The 27084-nt window shown below is 46.5% G+C and overlaps 1 protein-coding gene across 5 annotated transcripts in view; it reads right to left on the bottom strand.

The window, feature by feature from the left end:
• NT5C3A (5'-nucleotidase, cytosolic IIIA) overlaps positions 1–27084 on the bottom strand; it is a 373159-nt gene that overhangs the window by 199876 nt on the left and 146199 nt on the right. For 2 of the 5 annotated variants that reach the window (XM_078688237.1, XM_078688238.1), the window contains one exon: positions 8038–8088. The exons of the other annotated variants lie outside the window; for them this stretch is intronic. In XM_078688237.1, the coding sequence (XP_078544363.1) occupies positions 8038–8088 (51 nt within the window). The remainder of the gene's footprint in view (positions 1–8037; positions 8089–27084) is intronic. 5 annotated transcript variants of the gene reach the window in all.

The following is a 27084-nucleotide window of genomic DNA, read 5'->3' as shown; positions in this document are numbered from 1 at the left end:
ATATGAAAATACGCATCTTGCAAGTCGATCGACACCATCCAGTCCTCTTCCAACAGCGCCTGAAGAACCTGTGCAAGAGTGAGCATTTTGAACTTTTCCTGCTTCAGGTAAAGGTTCAAAATCCTGAGGTCCAGGATTGGCCGAAGTCTGCCATCTTTCTTGGGGATCAGGAAATACCGGGAGTAGCACCCCTGACCCCTTTCCTGCTCTGGAACCACCTCTATTGCACCCTTTCGAAATAATGCCAGGACTTCTTCCTGCAAGAGAAGCAGGTGGTCTTCTGAACAATAACCCTGGCAAGGAGGGTAATTGGGAGGGAATTCCTGGAAAGGAAGAGCATACCCATTCTCTACAAGATTGAGAACCCAAAGATCCGATGTTATAAATTGCCAATCTTGTAGAAAATGAGTAAGCCGACCCCCTACTGGGCCCACATGATCCGGAATGGCGGATCTAGGGCTGCTTTGCTGCATTGGCCGGGGGTTGGGAAGGAGAGGAGGAGGAGGAGGAGGAAGCTTGACGACCTCTAGGACGGGGTCTTTGTCTGCCTCTGTACGACTTGTACAGCGTGTTCTGCTGCTGCTGCTGCTGGAATGATCTGTAAGATCGAAAGGAAGATCGGCCAAATCCTCTGAAGCGTCTTCCGGTAGTACCTCTGGATTGAAGGCCTAAAGATTTTGCAGTGGCCCTACTGTCCTTAAAACGTTCCAAGGCAGTATCAGCTTTCTTTCCAAACAGACCTGAACCATCAAAGGGTAAGTCCATTAAAGCAGACTGGACATCAGCAGAAAACTCTGAAGATTTGAGCCAAGCAGCTCTCCTAGTAGCCACAGAGGAACCCATGACTCTTGCCACCGAGTCTGCAGTGTCCAAACCACTCTGGATGACCTGTCTCGCAGCTGCTTGGGTGTCCGAGATTACTTCTTGAAAATCCTTCCTGTCATCCTCGGGAACCTTTAGAATGAGTTGTTTGACAGAGTCCATCAAAGCATGGATATATCTCCCCATCAAACACGTAGCATTGGTTGATTTCAATGCCATGCTGGCTGATGAAAAAACCTTTTTAGCATTTTGGTCCTGTTTCCTGGATTCCTTGTCTCCAGGAACCTGTGGAAATGCCCCAGCAGATTTTTTAGAACAGGCAGCCTGCACTACCAAACTCTCAGGAAGAGGATGCGTTGTTAAAAATGCAGGATCATCCGGTGCAGCTCTATACCTTCTCGCCACCGTTCTAGAAACCGCTGGAGCAGACAAGGGTTTCTTCCAGACCTCATAGACAGGTTCAGACAACGCCTCATTGAATGGTAACATAGGCTCGATCACAGATGAGGGTGAATGAAGTACCTCAGTTAAAATATTGGGTTTATAATCAGCTGTAGGCAGAGTTATGTTTAGTAAACTCGCTGCCTTCTTAATCACAGTGTGGTAAGGCACCACATCCTTAGATGGAGCATTCGATACAGAAGCCAACTCCCATTCAGGTGACAGTTCAAGACCACTGGCTTCACATAAGTCATCAAAAGGATCTTCAGAATCCTGTAATTCTCCTTCCTCAGTGTCAGAATACCCATATTTTTCCTCTTCTAAAAGTCTCTGGGCCTTTCTCCGAGACCTTTCTTTCACAATCGAAGTTAAAGGATTCGGAATCGACTCCGACGGGGTCGCTGCCGGCGTCGAACCCGACGTCGGACGAGGCTTCTCGACACGAGGTCGGACAGAATCCTGCCTCGGAGTCACGGGTATCGGCGTCGATGGGATCGGCGTCGATGGAGCCGGCGTCGTGCGCTTCGGCGTCGACGACACCGGTGGTGTCGGAAAATGCCAATGCGGCGGTAGAGCCGGCATAAAGGGCATGAAGGGTGCAGGGGCATAAGCCTGCGGAACCCCTAGGTTAAAGGCCATAGGACCCGTGGGACCAACAGGTGCACCAGACGGGAACATTGCCCTTGAATATACACCATACATGGCGTTCAGGAACTGGGAAGGATCCTGACCTGGAGTCGGAAACTCAGGATACGGACCTCTCGGTTGTTCCCGGGGAGGCGGAGTCGATACGACGTCGACCTCTTCTTCGGGCACCGGAACCGGAGTCGATGAACCATCGGGTGCCGGAACTTCGGCTCCACCAGCCCCCTGCTCCTCACCTTCATCCTCCTGACCAGAAGGATTCGATAGAATCGGAGATTGGACCTGTTCCTGAGGTTCGGGTGAAACCGGATGCACAGCCTCTTCATATTCCGACTCCGAAACCTCCACTTCTTTACACACGAGCTTGATCTGGGACTTCGGTTTCGAGCTAGAGTCCTTCCCAGAGTGATGACGTGACTCATGGGACTTCCTTCTGTGTTTCTTCTTCGATGACTTCGAAGCGTGTGCTGACGATGACTCCGAGTGTGACCTCGAACGAGACCTCGACCTCGACCTCGACCGACGAGATCGAGATTTTGACGACTTCTTAGCTTTTTTGCTCTTGAGTTTCGCCATAAGGAGCTTTGTCTCCCTCTCTCTTAAGGCTTTTGGAGTCATCTTCTTGCAGCAGGAACAGTCCTCGACATCATGGTCTGAGCTCAAACACCATACACAGCATTCGTGGGGGTCGGTGATTGACATGGTCTTGCCACACTCACCGCAGGCTTTAAATCCCGTCTTCTTCGACGACATCTCGAAGAGAATGTAAGGAAGACACAAATACGAAGAAATAGTAACAAAGTTACTGTAAGCTACTACACGATCCCTGAAAACCGTTAGCGTCGATGACGCGGAAAAAAGGGAACTGATGTCATCACGCCGGCGTGGGCCTGTTATAGGCGCCGGTGACGTCAGCGAGGTCGCGTGCGATGCCGTGCCTCTGTGACGTCCGGATCCACGTCGGCGCGAAGCTACAAAAAGAATTTCCGAATGTTGCTGACGCAAGGGGATATTCACAAGGTGAGGAATCCACACGGCAGATGTATCTATCAGAAATCAACACCTGCAACCATACAAGATTATAGAAACCAAACAAAAAGTACCAACACATTCTTTATGAACAAATCATCTCGCATGCAGGTTTCCCTAACCAAATCCAGAGCTTTTTATTACATTTACTTTAAACTTTTTGGTACCATGAATCTTGCAGCTGAAACTTGTGATATTAAATAAATTGTAGACCCATGAAAGTATGGGGTCCCTCCTGTCTACCATTAAAGGGAAGCCCACACCATGTGCTGCACTTACCAACTTGTTTTACTTGCCTTAAGATGTAAACCTAAGGCTACAGCTGAAACCGTTGCTGGTAATCATGTGAAACAGAGAGAGGATGTAAAGTGTGCGCTTAGCTGCCAAGTAGTCAGATGCTAATCCATTAAGGCATTAAACATAAAACTACAAATCTGGAGAAAAAAAAAATGGTCGCTACACAGGACCAGTGCAGTTGTTTCTGCATCGGAGATCTTTTTTCCTTCACCCATGGATTAATAACATGGGGGCAACCTGCACCATCTGAGGACTGTGCAGTGTTGTAAAAGTACACATTTAAAGCATTATCATAATCAAGGTAGGAGATTAAACTTGCACTACAATACTGGCCTTGTGACGGACAAAAAGAGAGAAATTTCGTTTTTGATTGAGGGAGATGAAAACCCTTATCAAGCAACAACCACAATCCTTGTCAGAGTGAACCGCAAAAGTCACAAAATCAATCTTTGCTTAACCCTCTGGTAGCCTGGCACACAGGCATTCAGGCTTAACAGAGGAGGCAACATGTAAAGTATTTATTATGCAGCACACAAACAGCAATAAGAGAAAACACCACAAGAGATATCTCACACCAATTGAGAAAACAAATGATGTAAAACTTAATAAATAAAATGAGACCGAAAGGACAAAAATCTAATATGGACAACCGTAGGTATGCAATTTTAAAGGCCTTGATAAAAATAGCCCCTAGCAGTAGAAACCGCTAACCGTGGGTATCTGGCCGCGCTAGACTGGTGCAAAGTCAAAAGTTTAGGTTAACAATGGAGTGTGGGCCAGATACAGGTACCAGATTAGTCATACTGAAAAGGTTAACTTTTCAAAGTCTGGCGCACAGAATTCAAAACTTCAGAATTTCAAAGGAGGAGCTCTACAAATGCCGGCCAAGGGTCCTGGGTAGGCACCTCTTGGGGATCAGAACTCATTCTAGCAGAGGATACCAGGGCTGAGGTAGGTCCAGTTGAGGATCCAGGCAGGGCCAGTTGCAGCATGCCAGCTGTGCAGTTGCAGGGAGGCAACTGGAGCTTGCTGTGCCCCTGTAGCTCAGAACAGGAGGTAAGCCAAATAACCTTTCGAGTTGCTCGGGTTAGCCTGGGATGAAGGGAGCAGGCCCAGTCTTCCTTCTCGGAGAGCAGGGCAGACTTCAAGCAGCAGGGGAGACCTCTAAAGAGCAAGGCAGGGCTCAAGTGGCAGGGCAATCCTTTGGAATCAGCAGGCAGTCACCTGAAGAACAAGATAGGCCTCAAGCAGTGGGGAGATCTCTGAAGAACAAGGCAGTCCATCTGTAATGGCCACAGGTCAAGATGTGTATTGATGAGTGGCTCAGAAAGTCCAATATTTATACCCGGTGCCATCCTTTGAAGTGTGGGAAACATCTAGTCTTCCCGCACATATGGTTCTGAAAAGTTACTTCCTTCCCCTCTGGCGGCAGCTATACCCAGGTCCCATTGTTCACTGTCTGGGCCCAATACAAATTCATGATAGGGTAGCAATTATCAGGCACAGGCAACTAGACACTCAGACAGCCTCAGAAAGTTTAGGACAGGAAAATGACAACTTTCCAACCATGGCATTTTCAAAATCTTAATCTAAAATCTGACTTTACCATTAAAGACGATTTTATATTACAATTCAGTTGAGTCTAAACATGTTATTTCTACATGCTCCCAGTCACAAGTCACAAGTTAGCATTTATTAAATGTAATAAGGTAACCCAAAGTTATCCTGTGGTAGACCTTAAAGTAGTGAAAAAGTAGTTTTTTACTACCAAGACATGTATAACTTTAAAGCACATGCCCTACTTTTTTTTTCAAATGCACCCTACCCTGATTATGACCTACTTTAGGAGTGGCCTATATGTATTGAACAGAAAGGTTTAGGCATGGCAAAATATTTTGTTTGCAAGGTTGAATAGGCAGTTTACAACTGCACTACAGGCTACACTGGCAGTCGTGAGACAAGTTTCAAAAGGCTATTTTTATTGGGTGATCCAATGAGGACTGCTGCTCACTATTAGCTTATACTTTACAGGCCCTTGCTACCCATTCTACCATATGCAAGGGACTTAGAAGTACATTAAATGTACTAATCAGGTGTAAGGCAATTGTATCACTGTCCTAAAAGCCAAGCAAAACAGGTCCGGAAAACAGGAGGGATGAAGGCAAAACGTTTGGGGGTGAGTGCAGAGAGGGCAAGGTCCAACAGAGGGTATGTGTTTTTTTTATTTTGAGATGTTACAAGGTGCTCAATGAGTGATCGAATTCAAATCCCGGAATTAGAGCCCCAGAAAAAAAGTCTTTAATTTAACATAAGGAATGGGTTCCAGGTCCTATAAATTGTAAACATGAGTTTGCAAATACCTGCAAAGTTGTTAGTGACTGCAAGGTTACAGAAGTGCACCAATGAGCCAAAATCTTAGCTATTGTGTTTTTTGGAACTGTACATTAGATCAACATGACTACAAAAACTCGACAACAATAATCACAGATGGAAAAAATGCTCAGTCACAGCGCCTATCTTTAAAGAGTGGAGTAGAAACACCTAAAAGTATATTAAACTAACCAATAAGGTTTGAACAGAACTCTTGAACAAACTTTTTTTCTCTTTGAGGGTAAACTACAGAATTGGTCTCGAAGAACTAATCTAACTGGCAACACCTGAAAAATATTAGAAATGTAATCTGTTATAGAAGAAGTTAGTAAGTCTTTAGAAAAACTTTACATCAGAATTAAGTCAAGTTATCTCACTTGTCACAAAGCAAAACAAAGCCTTACTATTGCTTTGTATTCTCTCCCTGGCAGGACAAGTGCAAAGAGTTCTATCTTAATCTTTGGTCAACAGCTGACTTTTGAGATCAGTTGGTATCATGGATGCTGTGATTCATATATGCAGTGCTCAAAGAATCCTGACAGCTGGCACCTAATCCTGCCTGGAGCTTTTTCTTCAGCAGAAAAACTCTTCACTGTGGTCTACTACTAGTCTTCTTCAAGGTCAAGGTCATGGAACCTCTTCGGCCTATGACTACAAGCGCTCATGATCTGTAGACATCTCAACATGAGAACTGATCAAGGGACCACCCAGCGTATGCTAAGCATTTTCCTTACTTCAAAAGGTTTTCAGTGCAATCTAAGCCCCAGCATTTGAAGAACCGTCATTAGATTCAGCCACCAGAAAAAAATGCAGGAATTAAAAAAGAAGAAAAAAAATCCAAGAAAACTTTCTAAGTATGAAGGTAACTTCACAAAGCCCAGCTCAACTTGAGGGGAACAATATTTACACTGGGTTCGCCTAAAAATGTAATTCCTGGTCTAGTCAAAAGGCATACATGGGGACCCATTAATATCTACGATAAAACAAAATCCTTCTGACTTCACTCAAAAACAGTGGTCTACTTTGTTATTTTTTAGGTTTCGCTTAAGACGGCGCATGTCTGATGCAAGACATTTTGATATCTTACTGTGGGGCTTAGAGCCATCCTTTCGGCTTACCATTTGTTGGCTTCACTGTCACCCTGATTTGCTTGCTTTTTTATTCATCTGCTTAGATAGGCTTTCCTTCCTCTTGTGTTTGTCCTTTCCCTGGAGCATGGACGCAATACTTGTGTCCTTCCTCTGCTCATCTTTTAGGAACTACTTTTTTCATTTGAGTACTTAACAAGAGTGCATGGTTTCCAGCTGTCTCCCTAGTGCACTTCCCCCCTCCCTGTGTTCCTCTTTCCCCCTTCAGCTGCTGTTTTTGCTTCCTCCACGCCCACCTTCCGCTGCTGTTCTTGCTTCCCCCACACCCCTTACCTATTTGATCCTCCATCTCCACCCACCCACCGTCGGTTGTCAGTTTGTTCCCCAGCACCTCCCACCCACCCTGCAATGTCTGTGTGCTTCCTCTGCTCTGCCCACCCTACGTTTGCCTTTCCAGACCCTCCCACCAACCCTCCGTTGTCCGAGATCTTCACTGTGGTCTCTCACATGCCCTCTCCCCTGACCTGCATCCTTCTCTCCTGCCTCCTTCTGTGTTGTCTCATCCGACAACCCACTTCACAGTTTCTTTAATAAAGAAAAGTGCATTAGCACTGGCAGCATTTTAGTGTTTTTAAAAAAAACAACTATTTTTACCCATGCTGCACAGTCAGCAGGACTAAAAACCACTTCCAATGCAAATAGCAATCATAGTCGTGACCTATTAGCTTTAGCTTTGCCAATGCGCGTTACCCATAGGTGTACAAAGTCTTAGTGTCATCTAAATAACAGTTTTTTGGACAACCTTTGTATGGACCTAAAATTGGTTAGTTCATTAAGTGTATTGATTCCTGAGCTGTTGCACTCACGATCAGACAGGTAAGAGTGTGAGTTGAGTCTGGCCCACAACATTAAATAGTGAGACATAACATCTTTAAGAGGAGCTTTCGCTGGACTTAGAGGGGACTGCCTGGCACAGGTTTTAAGGGACTCTTCCCATGACAGGGAATGTCTTACCATCACGCTGGTAACCTAGGAAAGACTAAAAACGTTCATTCAGTATTCTCGGAAGAGTTAAAGAACTGCAAGGTGGAGGTGCACTGCACAATAAGCTTAGTTGCGTCTGTAGTCCCTATTTTGTGTTTATGTACGGTGTTTCGGTTGTTCTACAGTTACAGAGGGTGATTTGCTGGCGACATCCATAGAGAGCGGACAGGTGAGTAGTCCACGCCCCATACTCGCGCCTTTCAGCCATGAATTCAGTGCCCTTCTCTCCCTATATTCACTGTACTGCTCTCAATCTTTAAACCCCCTTCTCACTCATTCTATCCAGTTTGAAGTCACTTACCCCTGCTTCTGCCTCCTCCTCCTCCTCCTCTTTCCAGGATTTCAAAGTACTCTGAAGTATTAGAAAAGCAACAAGTTGGCGCTATATAAAACACTTTGAACATAAAAATTTGATTTTGTTTCTAAACAGTGGTATACGAAGCACTATATAAAAATGTTTATTATGAACTGTTCAATGTAGACAGGATAGAATGTATGTCCACCCTTAATTCAACATAAACCTGAAACATTTTGACAAAACTGCATCTAGCATGGCTAGACAATGTTGGTCAGGATTAAAGAATACCCTATGGATATAATAAAATAATGCCAATTCAGATGCGCTGTGTTAAATATTTTAAGACTACGTAATGTAGCAATACTGATTAGATCCAGCTCTAGAGGACCCACGCATAGTGCCTATGAGTGGTAGGTAACTGGGATGCGGGAAAGAGGGGAGTATAAAAGTGTGCGAAAATGCAATCCAGATAATTAAAGCATGGGAACTAGCCACAGAAAGAGTATTAATTAAGTGCGTGTGAAGCTGTGGGTTGTGAGCTTTAACCCAGACTACCCAAAACAGACAGACACAACCAAGAATTTATTCTAAAGCTACTACTGAACATGTTAACTCTATTATATTAATTGTAATATTTCTTAGACTCTTACAAGGTTTTTGACTGGACTGAGAGTAATGTATTTTTCTTTTGCATTTCTAAGAATAAGCAAGAACTTAGCATTCTCTTTTTATAACAACATGTAAACAGTTGGTAATTATTAATGTGAATACATATTTCAATTTGAGTACTTGTGGTATTATGCAGCAAAACCACTTAGCTGTTTACAAGCAACAAATTTGATTTGTAAGAAGTCCACCTTTTCTGCGTGGGCACCATGGAAGCGTTGCCTTTTGCTGGACGCTATATTTCTGCTGACTTTAGAACTATATACGCTTTAACCAGCTAACCAGTGGTAAAGTGAAGGTGCTCCCACTTTAAACATGGACTAATTGCATATTCCTAATAGAGGTATTTAACCTGCTTATAAGTCCCTAGTACATGGTACCACGTGTACCCAGGGCCTGGAGGTTAAATGCTACCAGTGAACTGCAGCTTCTAATGTACCATCCACAACAGTGGTAGTTAAATATGAATAAGTTACCCCTATGTTGGCCGTGTAGCCCACAAGGCAGAGTAAATGTTATTTAAAAGAAGGGCATGTAGATATGTAATGTTAACATGTACATACAGAGACTAGCACCCAAAAAGCTATTTTTCAGTGTGGCTGCTCTAGCTGTCCATTGTAGAAAACTAGTGTATAGATTAATATCTAATACTGTGTCTCAGCAATGGGACCAGCTAAAAAATAATTAAGCAACTATTTGTAATCGTCATTGAATGTCCAATTCAATTGTGCAGTCAGATTTTTTATAATAAGGAAAGTTTACCCTTGAATAAAGATTTATAAAGTAACCCTTCACCTGCCTGAACTATCAGAAGGTTAATTAGCATTATCCTTTCCCAGGTCCCTGACAACGATTAGCGTTTGAATATATGTGAAAAACTTGTGAAATTCCACTCAGGAGCAGACAATAGGCTGGCCAGAATGCGCAGAAATGACTCCTCTGAACTTGTCAGAATATGCAGGGTGGGACTGTGGGCTTCCTTTTGACAGCACAGTGTTAATTCATGCTTGACAGGTCTCCTGAGCCCCCTATAACACTTGAAACAGAGAGAACCGGATGCCAAGGCGATTCATTTGTATGCACTGTCTGGTTGCTGAAGGACTATGCTTGTGTCCTACCAGGCTTCTGTTTCCAGATTTTACGTATAAAACTTGGGAGACAATTGGAAGGAAGGGAACAGTACCCCATTGGTAAGGAGTAGTTTCTGTCCTGTAAGTCCAGTTCTGTAGTAGGGGTATCTCTGTTATAGTCATAATCTAGTGAATAGTCCCGCCCATGTGCGTGGACCCCGGAGCAATCAAAAATAATCTCTTCAAGTGTCGAAAAATGCAGACCTGCACAGACACTTAAGAGAGAATTAAAGACAGATAATGCAGCCTATAACCCAGGCTACACTGTCCAGTACTTCAACTAGAAATTCCACCAAAAAAATCCACAAAACAGCAAAGCCTGTACAGATTTCCCTGGCTTCAACAGCAAAAACCCTCTGGAATGATAGAGAGGAGGATCTGGACAGACAAGCCCCATAGGCTGCCATTATGTGGCTCAGAACAGGATACTGTGCCTTTAAGAGAACCTTCCAGAACTTCACAGTATCCCAGAATGCACTGCAGGTCCCTTTTACTTTCAGTTCTTTTTGAAGGCGTAACACGCCAGACCTGTAGCATTCCTTACATGAATATCTCTCTCCACCGGGGAGGAGGGCGGGCGCTTATGACTATAACAGAGATACCCCTACTACAGAACTGGAGTTACAGGACAGAAACTACTCCTTCTGTAGTAGGGGATCTCTGTGTATAGTCATAATCTAGTGAATAGAATGGCAAGCCCATCCCCACACCAAAGCGGCGGTGGAGAAACGAGAAATAACACCACTATTGTGCGAACAGATTTCGCAGCGAAGCCTGCCCAACATGAGCGTCTGCTCTGGCATCAGTGTCCAGGCCTCAGTGTCCAGGCAGTAATGCTTTGCAAAGGTATGAACCGACTTCCAAGTGGCCGCCTTGCAGATTTCTGCAATTGGAACATTACGGAGCAAAGCAGTCGTGGCAGCTTTGCCCCTGGTGGAATGAGCCTTAGGTTTACCCCGTAAGGTCTTATTAGCTTTTTGGTAACACAATTGTATGCAGGACACAATCCACCTCGAGATGGACTGCTTAGAGGTAGCAAGACCTGTCCTGACTGATCCATAATTGATAAACAATTGGTCCGACCTACGAATATCTTAGGTTTTATCCAGATAAAATTTCAACACCCTCCGAACATCCAGGGAATGTAAAAACCTTGCCGCTGGAGATGAAGGATTCTGAAAAAACGTAGGCAAAGTTATAGTCTGGATGACATGAAAATCAGAAATAACCTTGGGAAGAAACTTAGGGTGAGTACGCATAACAACCTTAGCAGCATGAAATACAGTATAAGGTTCTTGGCAACACAACGCCTGAATTTCACTCACCCTGCGGGCCGGTGTAATGGCCACGAGGAACGCCGCCTTCCAGGACAGGTGCTGCAACGAAGCCTTATGAATAGGTTCAAAAGGCTCCTTCATCAACCTGGACAGCACCACATTCAGTTCCCATGAAGGCGAAGGAAGCCTGACAGGAGGAAACACTTTCTTCAAGCCTTCCAAAAAGTCTTTGATCACAGGGATCTGGAAGAAGGAAGTCTGTGAAGGGCATTTCCTGTAGGCAGTCAATGCAGCCAGATGGACCTTAATGGAATGGACATTAAGGCCGGACTGCGCCAGATGTAGAAGGTATGGAAGGATGACATCTTCCTTACATGTCGTGGGGTCATAGTTCTTGGACTTGCACCAGATACAAAACCCCTTCCACTTGTCAGCATAATAAATCCTAGTGGAAGGTCGCTTAGCCTCCTTCAGTATGTCCATGCAATCTTCTGGGAGATTAAGATGGCCATATTGCATCTCAGGAGCCATGCCGCCAAACTCAAAGACGAGAGGTTGGGGTGCAACATCAGCCCCTCGAACTTCGTGAGAAGGTCCGGCCTGCACGGCAACTTCATGTGATGAAGGAGAGACCGGTGAAGCAGGTCCGTGAACCACCACTGCCTGGGCCATTCCGGGGCAATCAGTATCATCCGCGCCCTGGACTGGGACAGCTTGATGAGAACCGTCGGAATCAGGGGAATGGGTGGAAAAGCGTACAGAAAGCTGTTCGACCAGTTGATCCATAACGCATTCCCCAGCGTCCCCGGCTGGTAGTACCTGGAGGCGAAGTCTCGGCATTTGCTGTTTTCTGCGGTGGCGAACAGATCTACGTCTGGAGTTCCCCACCTTGCGAAGACTTCTCCTAGTACTTCGTCGTTTATGACCCATTCGTAGTTTTCCTGAATGAGTCTGCTCAGTGCGTCTGCCTGAACATTTTGCACACCTGGCAGATGGGTGGCCGTTATCGTCAGTCCTCGGGCCAGAAGCCAGTGCCAGATCGCCTGCGCCTCCTGCGACAGGGTGCGTGATCTCGAGCCCCCCTGCTTGTTGAGGTAATACATCGTGGTCGTATTGTCCGTCTGTACAAGCAAAGAGTTGGTCTGGAAGGACGGGTGAAAGGCCTTCAGTGCCAAGTGAACAGCTCTGAGTTCCAGGAAATTGATGTGGTACGTGGACTCCGTCGGGGACCACGTCCCTTGAATCTGTAAGTCTCCGGAGTGCGCTCCCCCGCCCTGGAGAGAAGCATCCGTCACGATAGTCTGAGTGGGAATGTCCTTGTGGAAGGGAACCCCTCTGAGGAGATTCTCAGCTGAACACCACCACTTCAGAGACTGAAGAGCATGCAGAGACAGTCGTATCTTGTCGTCCCAAGATCCTCTCCTCTGGTCCCACAGATCCTCCAAGCACTCCTGCAGCGGTCTCATGTGTAGCCGTGCTTGTGGCATCAGGAAGATACAAGAGGCCATCGATCCCAGTAGAGAAGACACCGTCCTCACTGTTGTAGAAGGAGTGGTCATAAGAGCCTGAGCCTTCCGAAGAAGTGACAATCGTCGCTCCTCTGAAGGAGACACGCTTGCTGACCTCGTATCGATGGTGGCCCCCAAGTACTGAATGCACTGGACCGGAGTCGGGACAGACTTGGACATGTTGATGTGCAACCCCAGCTTGTTCAAGAGAACGCACGTCTTCTGGAAGTGCGCTTGAGCTACCGAGAAGGAGGAGGCCTTGATCAACCAATCATCCAGGTACGGGTAGACAAACACCTTGTTCTTCCTCAGGTGTGCCGCTACCACTGCCATGCACTTCGAGAAAGTCCTGGGCGCAGACTTCAGCCCGAACGGAAGTACTGTGTACTGATAGTGATTGGTGCCGACTTGAAATCGCAGGAACTTCCTGTGTTTGTGTGCAATGGGCACATGGAAGTACGCATCCTGTAGGTCTATTGCACATAGCCAGTCTCCCTGTTGCAACTGAGGATAAATCTGATGCAACGACAGCATGCGGAACTTCTCTCTGCGAATCCATTTGTTCGCCTGTCGCAAGTCCAGAATGGGCCTGAACTCATTCTTGTCCTTCTTGCGGACCAGAAAGAACCGAGAGTACAGACCTCTTCCTCTTTGAGACAGAGGTACGTCTTCTATCGCCCTTTTCCTTAACAGGATATCGGCCTCCGCCTGGAGCTCGCGCAGTTGATACTGCGAGCTGACCGGAAGAATCGATGGAGGAGGGCTGGTGAACCGAAGACTGTATCCATTGCAAACAATATTCAGCACCCACTTGTCCTGAGTAATTTTTCTCCACTCTGCCATAAAAAATTGAACGCTTCCCCCCACCGGAGCGGGTAACGGATGAAGGGGAAGTAACCGCTCAGGGTCGAGACCCGGCCGGGCCTTTGTTAGCTGTAGAGGACTGCTGTCCACCTCTACCCTTCTGGCGCTTCTGGAAGGGTCTCCGGAACTGCTGCTGTTGTTGCTGCTGCTGTCCCGAAGACTGTCCTCGTCCTTTCCCCTGTGCACCGAACCGTCTCTGGAACGGGCGGTAGGACTTCTTTTCCTTGGGCTTTTCCAAGCCCACAGCCGTCAGGGTCTCCGCCTCCGCCTTCATGCGGGCCATCTCATCATCGGCATGTTTTCCGAACAGTGTTTCTCCGGAAAAGGGCAGATTGGCCACCCGCTGCTGGGCCTCCGGCTTGAGTGACGTGAGCCTGAGCCAAGCATGACGGCGCTGGTTGATCCCGTGACAGTAACCATGGGCCGCCAACAGCGAGATATCCGCAGCCGCGCTGATGACCTGGTTTGAAACCAGCATCCCTTCCTTAAGTATTTCTAGGAAGTCCTCCTTCTTGTCACGTGGCAGAAGGTCCGTGAACTGTTCCAGGGAGTCCCACAGGGTACGGCTGTACCACCCCAGCAAAGCCGAATCGCTGGAGGCTTTCATGGTCGTGGACGAAGTTTCACAAGCCTTCCTTCCAGCCGAATCAATCCATCGGCTTTCCTTATCAGGCGGCACGGTGGAGGACGGGGAGGTAGAGTGTAACTTCCTGGCCGCCGTCACTATCACGGAGTCGGGCACTGGGTCCATCCGCAGGAAGGCCGGGTCCGAATCCGGTGCTCTGTACTTCTTCAGAAGTCGGGAGGGAGCGGCCTTCACCACCGCAGGCGTAAGAAACAGCTCCTCCGCAGATTCGACCAGCCCTGGCACCAATGGCAGTGGAGGGCGAGACAGATGCTTCTTGTGAAGTGTCTCGAATATCACGGACGTCGTAGGTGTAGGAGCCGTCACCGTGATGCCCAATTTCGTAGCCCCCCTCAGGAGAACCTCCTGGAACGTGCTGATGTCGTCCACCGGAGACACCCTTGTCCCCGGGGAATCCGACAAGGTCGGCGAATAGGATCGAGTCCTGGAGGAGTCCGTGCGTGACCTGGACCCTCGCCTCCTATGGCGGCGCCTAGATCTAGTGGAGGATCTGCGCCGACTCCTAGATCTTCTTCTCCGTCCGGAGCGCGATCTTGACTTCCTAGGCCTCGGGCGATCCGCCGGTTCCACCGGCGCGGGCGTCTTAGGCTTGGCCGGGGCCTGCGGCTTAGGAGTCCCCTTGGGAGGTGTCGGAAACCTGGGCAACGAAAACGACCTGGGAGGAACCGGGGGAGGCTTCAGTGGCACCTGAGGTTGAGGTACGGTTAGCGGAGGCAAAGGCGGAGGGGTAGGAACCCTCGGAGGGGGACCCCTCGGCAATGGCGGCGGAGGCGTAACCTGCGCAGGCGTATACACCTCGGAATACACCGAGCCCGGTGATCCACCACCAGCCTGGGACGTCGGAGAGCCTCCCATGGCATCAGGCCTCCTCTCCCGCTTCTTCGACGTCGAAGAACGGTGACCAGACGGCGAGCGTCGGCCCCTCGACGTCGACTTCGTACGCCTCGACGTCGACCTCTCGCGTCTCGACGACGACCTCTTGTGCCTCGACGGCAACCTCTTGCGCCTCGACGGCAACCTCTTGCGCCTCGACGGCAACCTCTTGCGCCTCGACGGCAACCTCTTGCGCCTCGACGGCAACCTCTTGCGCCTCGACGGCAACCTCTTGCGCCTCGACGGCGACCTCTTGCGCCTTGACGGCGACCTCTTGCGCCTCGACGGCGACCTCTTGCGCCTCGACGGCGACCTCTTCCGCCTCGACGGCGACCTCTTCCGCCTCGACGGCGACCTCTTCCGCCTCGACGGCGGACCACTCCTCGACGATGAGGATCCCCTCGACGACGATGTTCTCCTCCTCTTCGCCGACGGCGAACGGCGGTGTCGCTTCGACGGCGAGCGCCGGGCCCTTCGACATCGATCACTCGACGTCGAGACCGACGAGGATGACGACGAAATAGTCACCTGAGACGTCAACGGCGGTCTGTGCACATCCCTCGACGTCGAGCGCCGACGGCGCTTCGCCCCAGAGCCCTGGGGGGACGGGGAACAGACCGCAGTCATTCCTCTCGACGTCGTGGTCGCTGCAATCGACCCAGACGGAGAGTGGGCACGTTTGCTGGTCTTCCTGCCCCTGGGGAGCCCCCCAGAGGCCTCAGCATGGGTGAAGGACCCCCTCCAGACCCACCTTGTGCCTTCAGCCTTCTTTCCTCGAGTCCCTGAAGCCTGATCTTCTTTCTTTCCTTCAGGGTCCTGCCAGAGAAGCCCTGACAAATCTCACACTCCTCTGGGACATGGGAAGAGGGAAGGCAGAGGATACACACCTCATGGGAATCCGATTTGGCCTTCTTCCTGGAGCACTCCGGGCATTTGTCAAATAATGCAGGCATATTTGACACCAAAAAGGAGCAAAACCCAAGAAGAACAGCACTAAAGTACTTTAGAAGCACTCAAAACGAAATTAACAGTGAAAAATCACCAATAAACCCTTGAAACGGGAGAGCTCAATGCTCCAGGGTCCTGCTTGCAGGAGCCGGAAAAAAGAACTGAAAGTAAAAGGGACATGCAGTGCATTCTGGGATACTGTGAAGTTCTGGAAGGTTCTCTTAAAGGCACAGTATCCTGTTCTGAGCCACATAATGGCAGCCTATGGGGCTTGTCTGTCCAGATCCTCCTCTCTATCATTCCAGAGGGTTTTTGCTGGTGAAGCAAAGGAAATCTGTACAGGCTTTGCTGTTTTGTGGATTTTTTTGGTGGAATTTCTAGTTGAAGTACTGGACAGTGTAGCCTGGGTTATAGGCTGCATTATCTGTCTTTAATTCTCTCAAGTGTCTGTGCAGGTCTGCATTTTTCGACACTTGAAGAGATTATTTTTGATTGCTCCGGGGTCCACGCACATGGGCGGGACTATTCACTTGATTATGACTATACACAGAGATCCCCTACTACAGAAGGGGGTGTCAAGGAGTCATTCACACCCACTAGCTAGGGCCAGGCATAAATGTGGCACCTCCAAGTACCTACTTCAGAAAACTGCTGGATCTGAGGAATAAAAGAAGGGAACTAGGTCTGCTATTTGTGACCCGAGAGGACAAAGAAGTGGACTCTAAGAGAATAAGGCTGATCTTCTGTTCATGGTAAAGGATTACAATAAATTACAAGAGGCCTTTTCTGCAACTACCAGGTTGCCCGCCACCCTGAGAATCTCTAAGGACATCCCCTGAAGACCTTGGGGCTTTGGAAGTGTATTCTTCTATTGTTGGGACTTAAAGGACTACGTCAGAAGGTAAGGTCTTTAACCAGGAGGAACTTGGTTGGTGTAGCGAACCCAAGTTCCATCGCAATCAGCCTCAAATTGCACATAGTTCCCGGTCTACCAAAACCAGTAACTATCATTGGGGCTTTATGTTTTTTGGTACAGTTTCTACTTTAAAAGTAAACAATTCATAACTCTGGCTCCCCTTATTGAATTTTTGTCATTTTATCCTCTTCCATGCTCATGACGGGGGCGTGTGCTCATGACGGCCGGGAGCCGTCATAACCACGCCCGCGATCGGAATGTTCAGCACTGCGGCGGAATTCGCACCGCAGCGATGAGGTTATAACATTTTACCATTTAATAATTTGTTTTGGGATTTTTGTTGTTTTGCATTTTGACTTTATTACTGTTTTGGGACAGCATCAACTTATTTACACATTAGCCTGTCTGCTCAGTGGCAGAGCTACCTAGAGGGTTCAGTTCACATTCATTTTGTGACTTTGAGGGTTCACCCTTCGTGACCTGCACACCAATGTCTGTGGCAAAGTTTCAGGAAACTTTTCCTTTCTAAAGACAAAAATGAGGAACTCTAACACTTCTGAAGTAGTGACCCTCTCAATAAACTTGACCTTGGGCCACTTCAAATGATAGTTTGTTACGGCAAGGGCATACTGCATCTGTATGGGGAGTTTCTTTAAGGGTCTAGCAAAACCAAAGGCCAGCTTTTGAAAAATGAATTGTGGGAATGGTACAGGTTGCAGGGACCAAAAGCAAAGTTATCACTCGTGCTCAATTTAGATGAGGTAAAGGAGCAGCCAAACCTTTTCTCGAGGGCTATCCCTCCAGAGCATATCTTTTCCCCATCATGTGTGCTTCATCTTTAGAGTACTCAGATAATCGAAAGAATTCAGACAACACTCTAACTTGCAGAGCACAAATATTCTTCACACATGGAACATCAATTTCACCCTCATCCAGCTCGTTCATATTACCTAGGCATAGTAAGTGTGAAACAATTGCAGGGTGCTTTTTTCCAGGAACATATGGCACTTCAAAAAAACTTTTAATATCCTTTAAAAATGTACGTTAAGCATTGCTGACTGCTCCTGTAACACCACAGTATAGCTACAGTATTATTTTTGGGGAAATGTCTATTTGAAATAGTGTTTTATTTTTGTTTATATGCTATGTGTATAAATCCAATTAAATATATTTTTAAAGAAAAAAATATAGTCTAGAGTGCAATTACACAAAGAAGCAAACCATAGCATTGGTAGCTGTGGCAAATGCAATGCTTTTTGGTAGGAAGCCAAATGTGAAAGCAGCATTAAGTATATATAGCAGTATTGAGTAGAGATGCATAGGCTTAACGAATGACCTTGTAAAGCAAGTCTTCTGGCTATAAATAAAAGGTCTCACTTTCTCTGCTACAGAAGCGTCTCATTATTAGGGGTTCAGAGAAGCGAGCTTGATGGTTTGTGTAGTGGTAAAGAGGGTGCAATTTCCAACGCTGTAAGAACACGGCACCCTTACAAAACTACAGTCCAGAAATTAGGATGCAGCACTTTAACAATACATAGTATTGTATATTAAGGTGAAGTTAGAAGAGTGGTTACTTTGTAAAGATACCATGGATCGCTAACAGGGGAAACGAATGCTACAACATGATTCAGGAGGAACAAAATTCCACTGGACTGGTAAGATGCATTACGAAGACAAATGTATTTTTAATGTAAAACAAAGCAGGTACAAAAGTACTGAGTTAAAAAAATGCTTTACTTATTTTGAAATGTTCGAACATGTATAACTCTTTTATACAATGTGCCATTATTTTAAATATCCTAAAAAACTGTGAACAAGTGCAACAAATGACTGACTGGAGTAGAACAGACAATATCAAATTATAAACAATTCCCCACAATACAGTGTACCATGTAAGACATTTTGAACTATGTAGACATGTTCTTAAAATGAGTACATTGAAAAACAAAATATAAAATGTTTATATTTTCAGCTATAACATTACAAAAATAAAACTGCTTAACATTTTCAAATTAAACAGTGGTGTTATAAGGAACATTTTTAATAAGCAATGCCAAAATTACAAAGTGGCCAACATATGTGTTACTAAGTAAACTCTAAAGATATTCTGAAAGAAAAATTGGATCATTTCAATTACAATTCAACTTTTCACAACATCTAAGCCCCAAAAAGGTATTTCAAGCTTTAGTACTGTTCACAAACTTTCAGTGACACCTAACCAACACTTCTGAACTCATTTTACAAAAATTCTGAAAAAAACAAGATTTATAACAAAGCTTTAATTTTCTACTATGGGGCAAAGCATTTTGAAATACAATTTAGACCTACTGTATTGTGGGAAAAACCAAATGCTAGGGCTAATTAATGTCTGCCTTGGAATGAAGTAAGAATATGCGTTTTCTTGATTGACTAGTCATTCTCTGGCATCAACTATCCTGGTCTACAGGAAAAATTGTTCTAATCAAATATGAACCCTTCAAAGAATAATTCCTCCTGAAATTTGAGACAGCACTCAAGATACTTAAAAAACTTACAATGTATCAGTCTAGCATTTCAGTACATACAAGCATGCAGCACATAAAGAGTATCAGACAGAACTACAAAAACTATTTTTGCTGTTTAAGACTGTTTGTTCTCTAGGACAGTCGCTCCTGGCCCCTGAAGAAGAGGACCAAAAGCATCCCCACGACCCCGAGCATCGCAAGAGTTGAGCCTCCTTTTTGGTTCAGCCCAACAGGTCCCTTCCCCCCATTCCAAGCCTGAAGCCACTTTTGCGACGGACAGATCTTCATAGACTTAAAAAGGGGAACCCGACGCTGTGCGGCACCTCTGCTTCCGGCTGCCACAGTGCTGCCCGAAGTGGACTGTTGATGCTGCTTTGGACCTTGCCCCATAACCACTTTAAGTCCAGACGATGGGCATGTAAGTCACTGTGGAGTGCTCAAATGCAAGATATGTTTTTTCCCCCAAGTTGACATTGCCGCAAAGTGCTTCAATTACGAAAGTATCAAAAAAACGTTTTCTTCAAATCTGCTATTTTAGAAAGTATTTACCAGTTTGTGATGATCTTGGTACCTAATGTTATATAAAGGTGTGTGTTATTTTTATAAATTGGTGTGGATCTCCTTAGTGAGTTGTGTGCATCATTTATTAAATATTGCGTGTATGTGCAGAGATCCAACACTCCTCTTCGATAACCCTAAGGCTGCTCAACCACAATACCTCCTAGAAGACCATTTAGGTTAGCTAGAGCAAGCCCCTGTCCACTAGTCAAGCACTCTTTGCACAGTATACCTCTTTTTGGCATACCATATAGAGAGCCGACTTCCTACAGTAGGCAATCTAATAAGGCTTTGCAATTTATAAAATGTCTCTCTGCACTAGGATTGGTTTGCCTAAATGGTTGGTTCAGGTAGGACACACTTGCAGCTCAAACATTCCTGCTTGGAATCAGAGCTACCCAATAGATTACATGTTTACACAGGCATGATTCTTTGACATTTGTACACGTTTTGGGGTCCTAAGAATCAGGGGTAATGACCAATGGGGTTTAAAAACAGCCTTACTAACTGTTCCTCACCAAAAGGAATGAGTGATCCAGATGGAAGTAGCTTTCCCAAAACGTCTGACAACACGAATTAATAAAAGATAAATGTCCCTATTGAAGCAATTCAAAAGGTCTAGAGATGGGACTTGGTAGGGAACCTTTAAACCATTGCAGAGGTTTTTAAACGCGCGACGCCTATAGTGAGGGTGTGTAACCATGGGGTGGAAAAGGATAAACCCTGTCGGTCCTTAAAACAGCCTTGGTTCGATAAGGAGTGCTTAGCCGCCAGGAAGAAGTTGAGGATAGTAGGAAAGGCAAGGCACCTCCTGGAGGAACCAAATGAAAGAGATGGTTTTAACTGCATAAAAAAAGAAGTATGAGATCCCGATCAGTGCTAAGAACCAGGCTTATTATCAGTCTAATTGGGACCTTATGATTTGCACTCTCAAGGGTAAGGAAATTACCAAATTCTGGAAGTTAGTCCAGAAGGGGTGTAGTAATTCAAACCTTTCCCCACGGTGCACATTCCCTGAAAATGCTTGGTTTACCTATTTAAGTGATATTTAAAAGGCGGGGGTAACAGTGAGTGGTAACTCGCCAAATTTGTTGTGTCCTGGGGCTAGGGGTGTTCAAGGACAAAACACAGCAAATCAATGGTATCCTTCAGCTGTTTCCCTCATCTCTCACGCATTTGAGCACTCAACGCTAGCCTTAGCTTACACGCAAAATATAGAGCATGCAGGGGTATTTGAGGGAAAAGCAGAAAAAGTGTGGGTAACAAGTATACAAATTAATTACAGCAACGCAATAGGGCACGCGGAACCAAAGAGGCACACTCCGCCAAATACTTTTGGTCCAACAGCAGAGAAGAACAGCACAATCAATGGAAAAACGGCTATAGGCGAACTAACTGCTTCTTTTCTACAACACCTTGAATCTAAAATAGAAACAACTCTGGAGCTCACTCCAAAGCGGTTTAGAACCTAGACTGTCCCCAGGGAATCACCAACAGAAATACTAGAAACAACTCCTAGCGATGCTCTACATTCCCAAGTCAATAATGCAGCACAAAACTCCGTAGCAAGAATTTTGCTGTGGCAGTCCACAAAAATGGAGCTACAAATACACCTCCTGCAATTGATCGCGCACTGTCTGGTTCACTTTAAGCAACAAGCTGGACACCATCAAATAAAGAATACAAGACACCATGAGTTCCATGAAGTGTTCTTGCTAATGCACAGCTATCGTTCACAGTTGGGCAATACTGTCAGATATACTTGGTGATATATCAGCCACAGGTAGGGAAACAAAGAATGATACAACATCATCTAGCCTGAAAGCCCATTCTGATGTCATCCATGTCCCTGAAAGTACAAAGGGGGTACCCTCCAGCTTATCAACAAATATTAGTGACAGTCCTGAGAACATCTTGGTCTCCCCGGTCACAGACAATCAGCTTGAACCTCTATCCTCTCTACTGAAACCAAGCCTCAATTTTGTGGTGGAACCCAAAGAGGCAAAAAACAATAAGGCCCTAACCAGTATTGGTTTCCCAGTGGGTCCTTTATCTAGGAGGGCTAAGAAAAAATAGAAGACACAAAATAAAAAAATAAAAATGCAAAAAAGCGGGCCTGCAGACATCTACCTTGAACCCTTACACCTTAGGAGCCAATGTTCTGGGGCCACTCTATCCAATCTTCAATTTCAAAGCGAACTCTCACAACCATCCATTAAGGGAGAGGAAGGGTCAAGAAGCAATTGACTCCATTTTGCCCAAGAACTCAATGGAATGTCTTGATTCTGATGAAGCAAGCCCCGTCCATGTGAGCACAATGGATCAGGTACTCACAAAGAAGAAGACGGATGCCTGTAATCCGTTCTCCCCAGTCAAAGCTACATGTACTACAATCTATGAGCAAACAGCAGGGACTCTTACACTTGGACGATCCCATCTAACAGTCTGCCTTTGGCGCCACCCAATAGGGATAATAGTCACAAAAGAAACTTCACAACAGGTACCTAAGGCCTTGGCACCTCAATTCCACCTCAGATAAACAGACTGGCACAAGCTACATGCTTATCTCCAAATGTGCCCCCCCCCCCATACGTACAAGGCAGTGCACACTTCGGAGTGTTATGCAAAAGGGCCATTTGACACTCTATTTAGCCATATACCATCTTTGGTCACAATCCAGTAGGGAAACCATGAGTGGGTAAGATTCCAGAATCTGCAAGGAGACACTTATGGTGAATCTACCATGCTGGGATTTCGGCAACAGAGTCATTTACTCGCAGCACTCAAGGATGCACCACAGCTTACGGACTGGGGAATAGACATACAACCCTCCTGCCCGGAGAAATATCTGCAGGTCTTGCACCCTCCCACACAGGGTACGGAGGTCCATTCAGTCTTGCACGGCACAAACCGCAACTACCACAGCGTGAGAAACTCCTATGCTTGTCCCAAGATTCCAAAGGATCTCTGAATAATTTGCAGCAACAACCAATTGGCTGCACATCTTCGGACCCCAATAGGGGACCCAGTGGAGGATGGAAGTCAGCACAGGAGTTATTCCTAGCAATGAGCCAGACAGGCAGAACCGAAACGCCCCAAGGAAAGAAGGCTGCGCACAAAAACGAACAATAATTTCATGGAACTAATGGGGTAAAAAAAATCTTAAAGAAAAAGCTGCTCTTGATTACCTTTTTTATGGTGATATTTTGTGTCACCAGGAGACATGGGCAACAACAACTACGTCGCTAGTAGGCTTTTACGAATTTCATAATGCTGCCTCAAGACGCAACACATTTGGGTGACCATCAGGTGGTCTCTCCATCTTCATTAAATTTGCCCGTAAAATAGTGGCCCCTGAAATACCAACCGAGTTGCAAGCCCTTCAATTTTGCCTAATTAAAAGGTATAAAGTTCAACTTTCAGCCCCTACTTTTGCTGTTGGCAAATTGCTACCTGAACTGCTCACCACTCCTGAAGAATAAAGGCCATGGTCCTCTTGGTAAATATGGTTGATAACCTGCTGACCAAATATGAGTCACACCAGGCAAATATAGCTGGGGTCTTTAATCCATGTCCTCCCATCGTGCAGGAAAAAAAGACCCTTCGGTCAGGGAGGTCTTTGCCAAGTCTGCAATGTAGAAAGGAGAGGGGATGCCTGGACTACAGCGCCAGACCCCTCTGCAGATAACGCCCGAGGGGGTGAACTGGCTCGGGATGACGCCATCACCAAGGCGTTCCTTGATCACTTGTTGGGAACCCTGCAGGACAACTTCGCAGGGCTGAAGCAAGAGATTGCAACCGATATTAGGGAGATACGCCATGATGTGGAAGCGGTGGGCCTGAGAGTGGCTTCGCTAGCGGAGGGCAGAGATGCACGGGAGAAGGAGCTGGAGAGCCACTGCCAGCAGCTGCTGGCCCTACATGACCAGAATTTACTACTCTGCTATCAGTTTGAGTACCTTGAGAATCCGTCCCGTCACTCCAACTTCCGAATCAAAGGCGATTCCAGGCAGTCACGAGGACTTCGTCACTTGCATCTTGAAGTATGTAGCCCCTCCCCTCAGGGACCAGGAGATCATTATGGATCACACGCAAATCGCGCTGGGCAGTCGCAGTGGCATACCCTCTTCCTGGTTTTTGAATGGTATTGTCGATACTTGGCATCAAAGTTCGGGGCCTTAATGCACCAGCTAAATGCTTAGAAATCTGAATCAGTTATTTGTAAAGTGCGAACTACTCACCCCTAAGGGTCTTAAGGTGCTGGGCGCCGTCGGGGAGATTAAGTGAGCTATTGCCCAGAGTCACGTGGAGCTGAGTTGCGCTGCAGCTGGCGCAGAGAATCGAACAGTGAGCTCTGCGCCCCGGAGTCAACCTCCCTTAGCACTCCTCTCCTTCCTTAAAGACACTAAATGCGACATCTGTATGCCACAGGAAATTCACCTGCTCCAGGATGATTGGCGTAGGCTGTGCGCCAGCTGGTTCGATCACCAATACTACTAGCCAAAAGAGAGTCAAGATGGTCGCGGGTTGCTATTCTGTTTGGCACCCATTTTTCGAGGAGAGGCAAATGGTTTTTATGGAAATCACGTACAGGCTCTTAGATATGCATGTCTTAATCCACGGCACTAGATACACTATAGCCACAATCTATGCACCTAACTAATGTCAGGAAGCTTTCCTCAGGGACTCACTGGGCCAATTGTTGACCTCCCCGACTTGGTGGTGGGTGGGGACTTCAATATCGCAATGGATACACATAGGGATTGGTCTATCCTGAGGGCGGGACAGGTTAGGGGATTCACTTTGGGCACTAGGCACTGGTTGGAGAAGGCAGGATTAACTGATCTATGGCGATGCAAACATCCCACAATTTTAAAATACACTTACTTCTCAGCTACCCACAAGACATATGCCTGTATCGATTACTTCCTCACCTCCCCCGGGGTGACTCGAGACACAGTCTCTCTAGACATTGGAGCGGCAGCGCTCTCTGACCATTCCCCCATAACCCAGGGGATCGATCTTGGCAGACGTCCGCCGGCCCCATTGTTCTGGCCTAATGTAAAACTCCTCACTTACAATCAAATACAGACCGATACCCGGACAACCATAACCTCCATTTTGAAAATGAACGACACACCAAACATTGCTGTTGCTACATTATGGGAGACGCTCAAGGTTGTGATCAGGGGCCATTTCATTGCCCTGGCCACAGTCTATTACAGGTAGACGTGGACCAAACATCATCAGCCGGAGTTGCATGTTAGGGAGCTCGAGGCCAACCATGTCCAGTCGGGCTCGATAGCGGTCCGCCGTTAATTGACAGCTGCCCGGAAACAACTACGGGAGGAGAGCAGAACATGCACTGCTTCGTATTCACCAGAAATATTATGTTGGTGGTAACAAGGCAGAGCTCATGCTTGTGCACTGTCTCCGAGCGCAGGCAACCGATCAGAGAATCCCGAAATACAGGTAGCAGATGGCACCCTGCGACATCAAGACGAAGACATTGCAGATGTCTTTTGTGCACTCTATGCAATCCTCTATACGACAGCACCCCTGCTGAAGGCTGATGTACAGGCGTATTTATCCCTTCCATTGCTGACACAACTACATTTACCACTCTGTAAATAGATATCACTTCACAGGTAGTACTAAGTCATTCGAAAGCTACAGTCTAAGGCGGCACTGGGCCTGGGGGACTACAGCGCTGAATTCAATAAGGCTTTCGACCCACAGCTTGCCCTGGTCTTGGTAAGGATGTTTAGTTCCTTCAGCGAGACTGGCACACTGCCAGACTCTATGTGCCTGGTCACAATCACGGTGATCCCCAAGGCAGGCAAGGACCCCAAATGCTGTTCCTCCAAGCGCCCGATCTCTCTTTTGAATGTCGATGCCAAAAATGTTACCAATATTTCCACATAAGCCACTGATAAGCAACCCAGACTTTCCTCCGGCCGCATTGGGCTCGGCATCCGTGGCCTGGCAAGAAGCCAATTACAAACGGATGGGCGACTTGTTTGATGCCGAATGGCTTATAGACTTCCCTACCTTGAAGTCCTCTAATGGTCTCCCTGACAAAGGGAACTGGTAATACCAGACAGTGGCACTCTGGGTGACCCAGCCTTGGATTCGATCACACGCTAGTAAGGTACTAACACCTTTTGAAAAGTGGCTTCTCACTGACAATTAACTACTTTCTGACCTTTATGTTTTTTTTGTTACACTGCAGACTCCCCTGAATTCACCCACGTGCACCAGATGCAAGTGGGAATGTGGGAGACCTTTTACAGACAGGTTGCAGTCTTTCTGGGAAGATGTCTTGGAAGCGGTAAATGCTATGTTCACAACTAATATCCCCAGGTTCCCAAGTTATGTTCTTTTGGGTCTTCACAACCCACTCACTTATCCCCTACAGTCCACTAGAGGCGGTGCATTAGGAACAGCCCGGCAACTCCTCCTCGCCAAATGGTTTACAGATGCTGTACCAACACAACTGGACTGGCTACATAAAATATGGGACATAATATGGATGGAAAAACTGATGTCTGTGGCTATTTACCGTTGCCTTCTTTTCGACAATTGCATGAATTATCGTTCCCCCGATACCTATAAGTACTGCGTTTAAACTCTGCAACTGTACAGACATCCAACAATCTGCCTGAGTATACCCTCCAGCGTCTTCATATCAGCGCACGCCCGGACGTACCCTCCTTCCCATTCTGAACCTCTTATATCTCTCCCTTTCCTATTTTATTTCTCTACTTGGTTTTCCGTGATACACGCTTATGGCACTAAATACACGAGTCAACACCGGCCAATGAATGTAGGTGGGCAGTTCTGTATCGCTTCTTAAAAAATGAATAAAACAGATCTAAATCCTAAAATACAGCCTTGCCTGACCCCTCTTGGGACTTGAAAGGGTGCAGTGCAATCCCCGTTCTTCTAAAAATAACTCTTTTTGGAGAATCCTAGTGTAAAGGTTTTATGAGATCCAAAAGGAGGGCCTCGATACCCGCTTTAGCCATCAAGTCCACAGCAGATCCCCATCAACCAAGTTAACAGCAAAGGAGAGGTCCATCAAAGCCATGTGTAAGGCACCTCTCCTGGCTTTAACATATTTACCTGTGATGAGAGTACGGTTTAATATTTGTTCCACA

Source organism: Lissotriton helveticus, chromosome 4_1, assembly GCF_964261635.1.
Source record: "Lissotriton helveticus chromosome 4_1, aLisHel1.1, whole genome shotgun sequence".
In the NCBI taxonomy this organism is placed as follows: Eukaryota; Metazoa; Chordata; class Amphibia; order Caudata; family Salamandridae; genus Lissotriton; species Lissotriton helveticus.
Note: the sequence above shows the minus strand (reverse complement) of the source record. Positions and strands in the feature narration are given on the sequence as shown.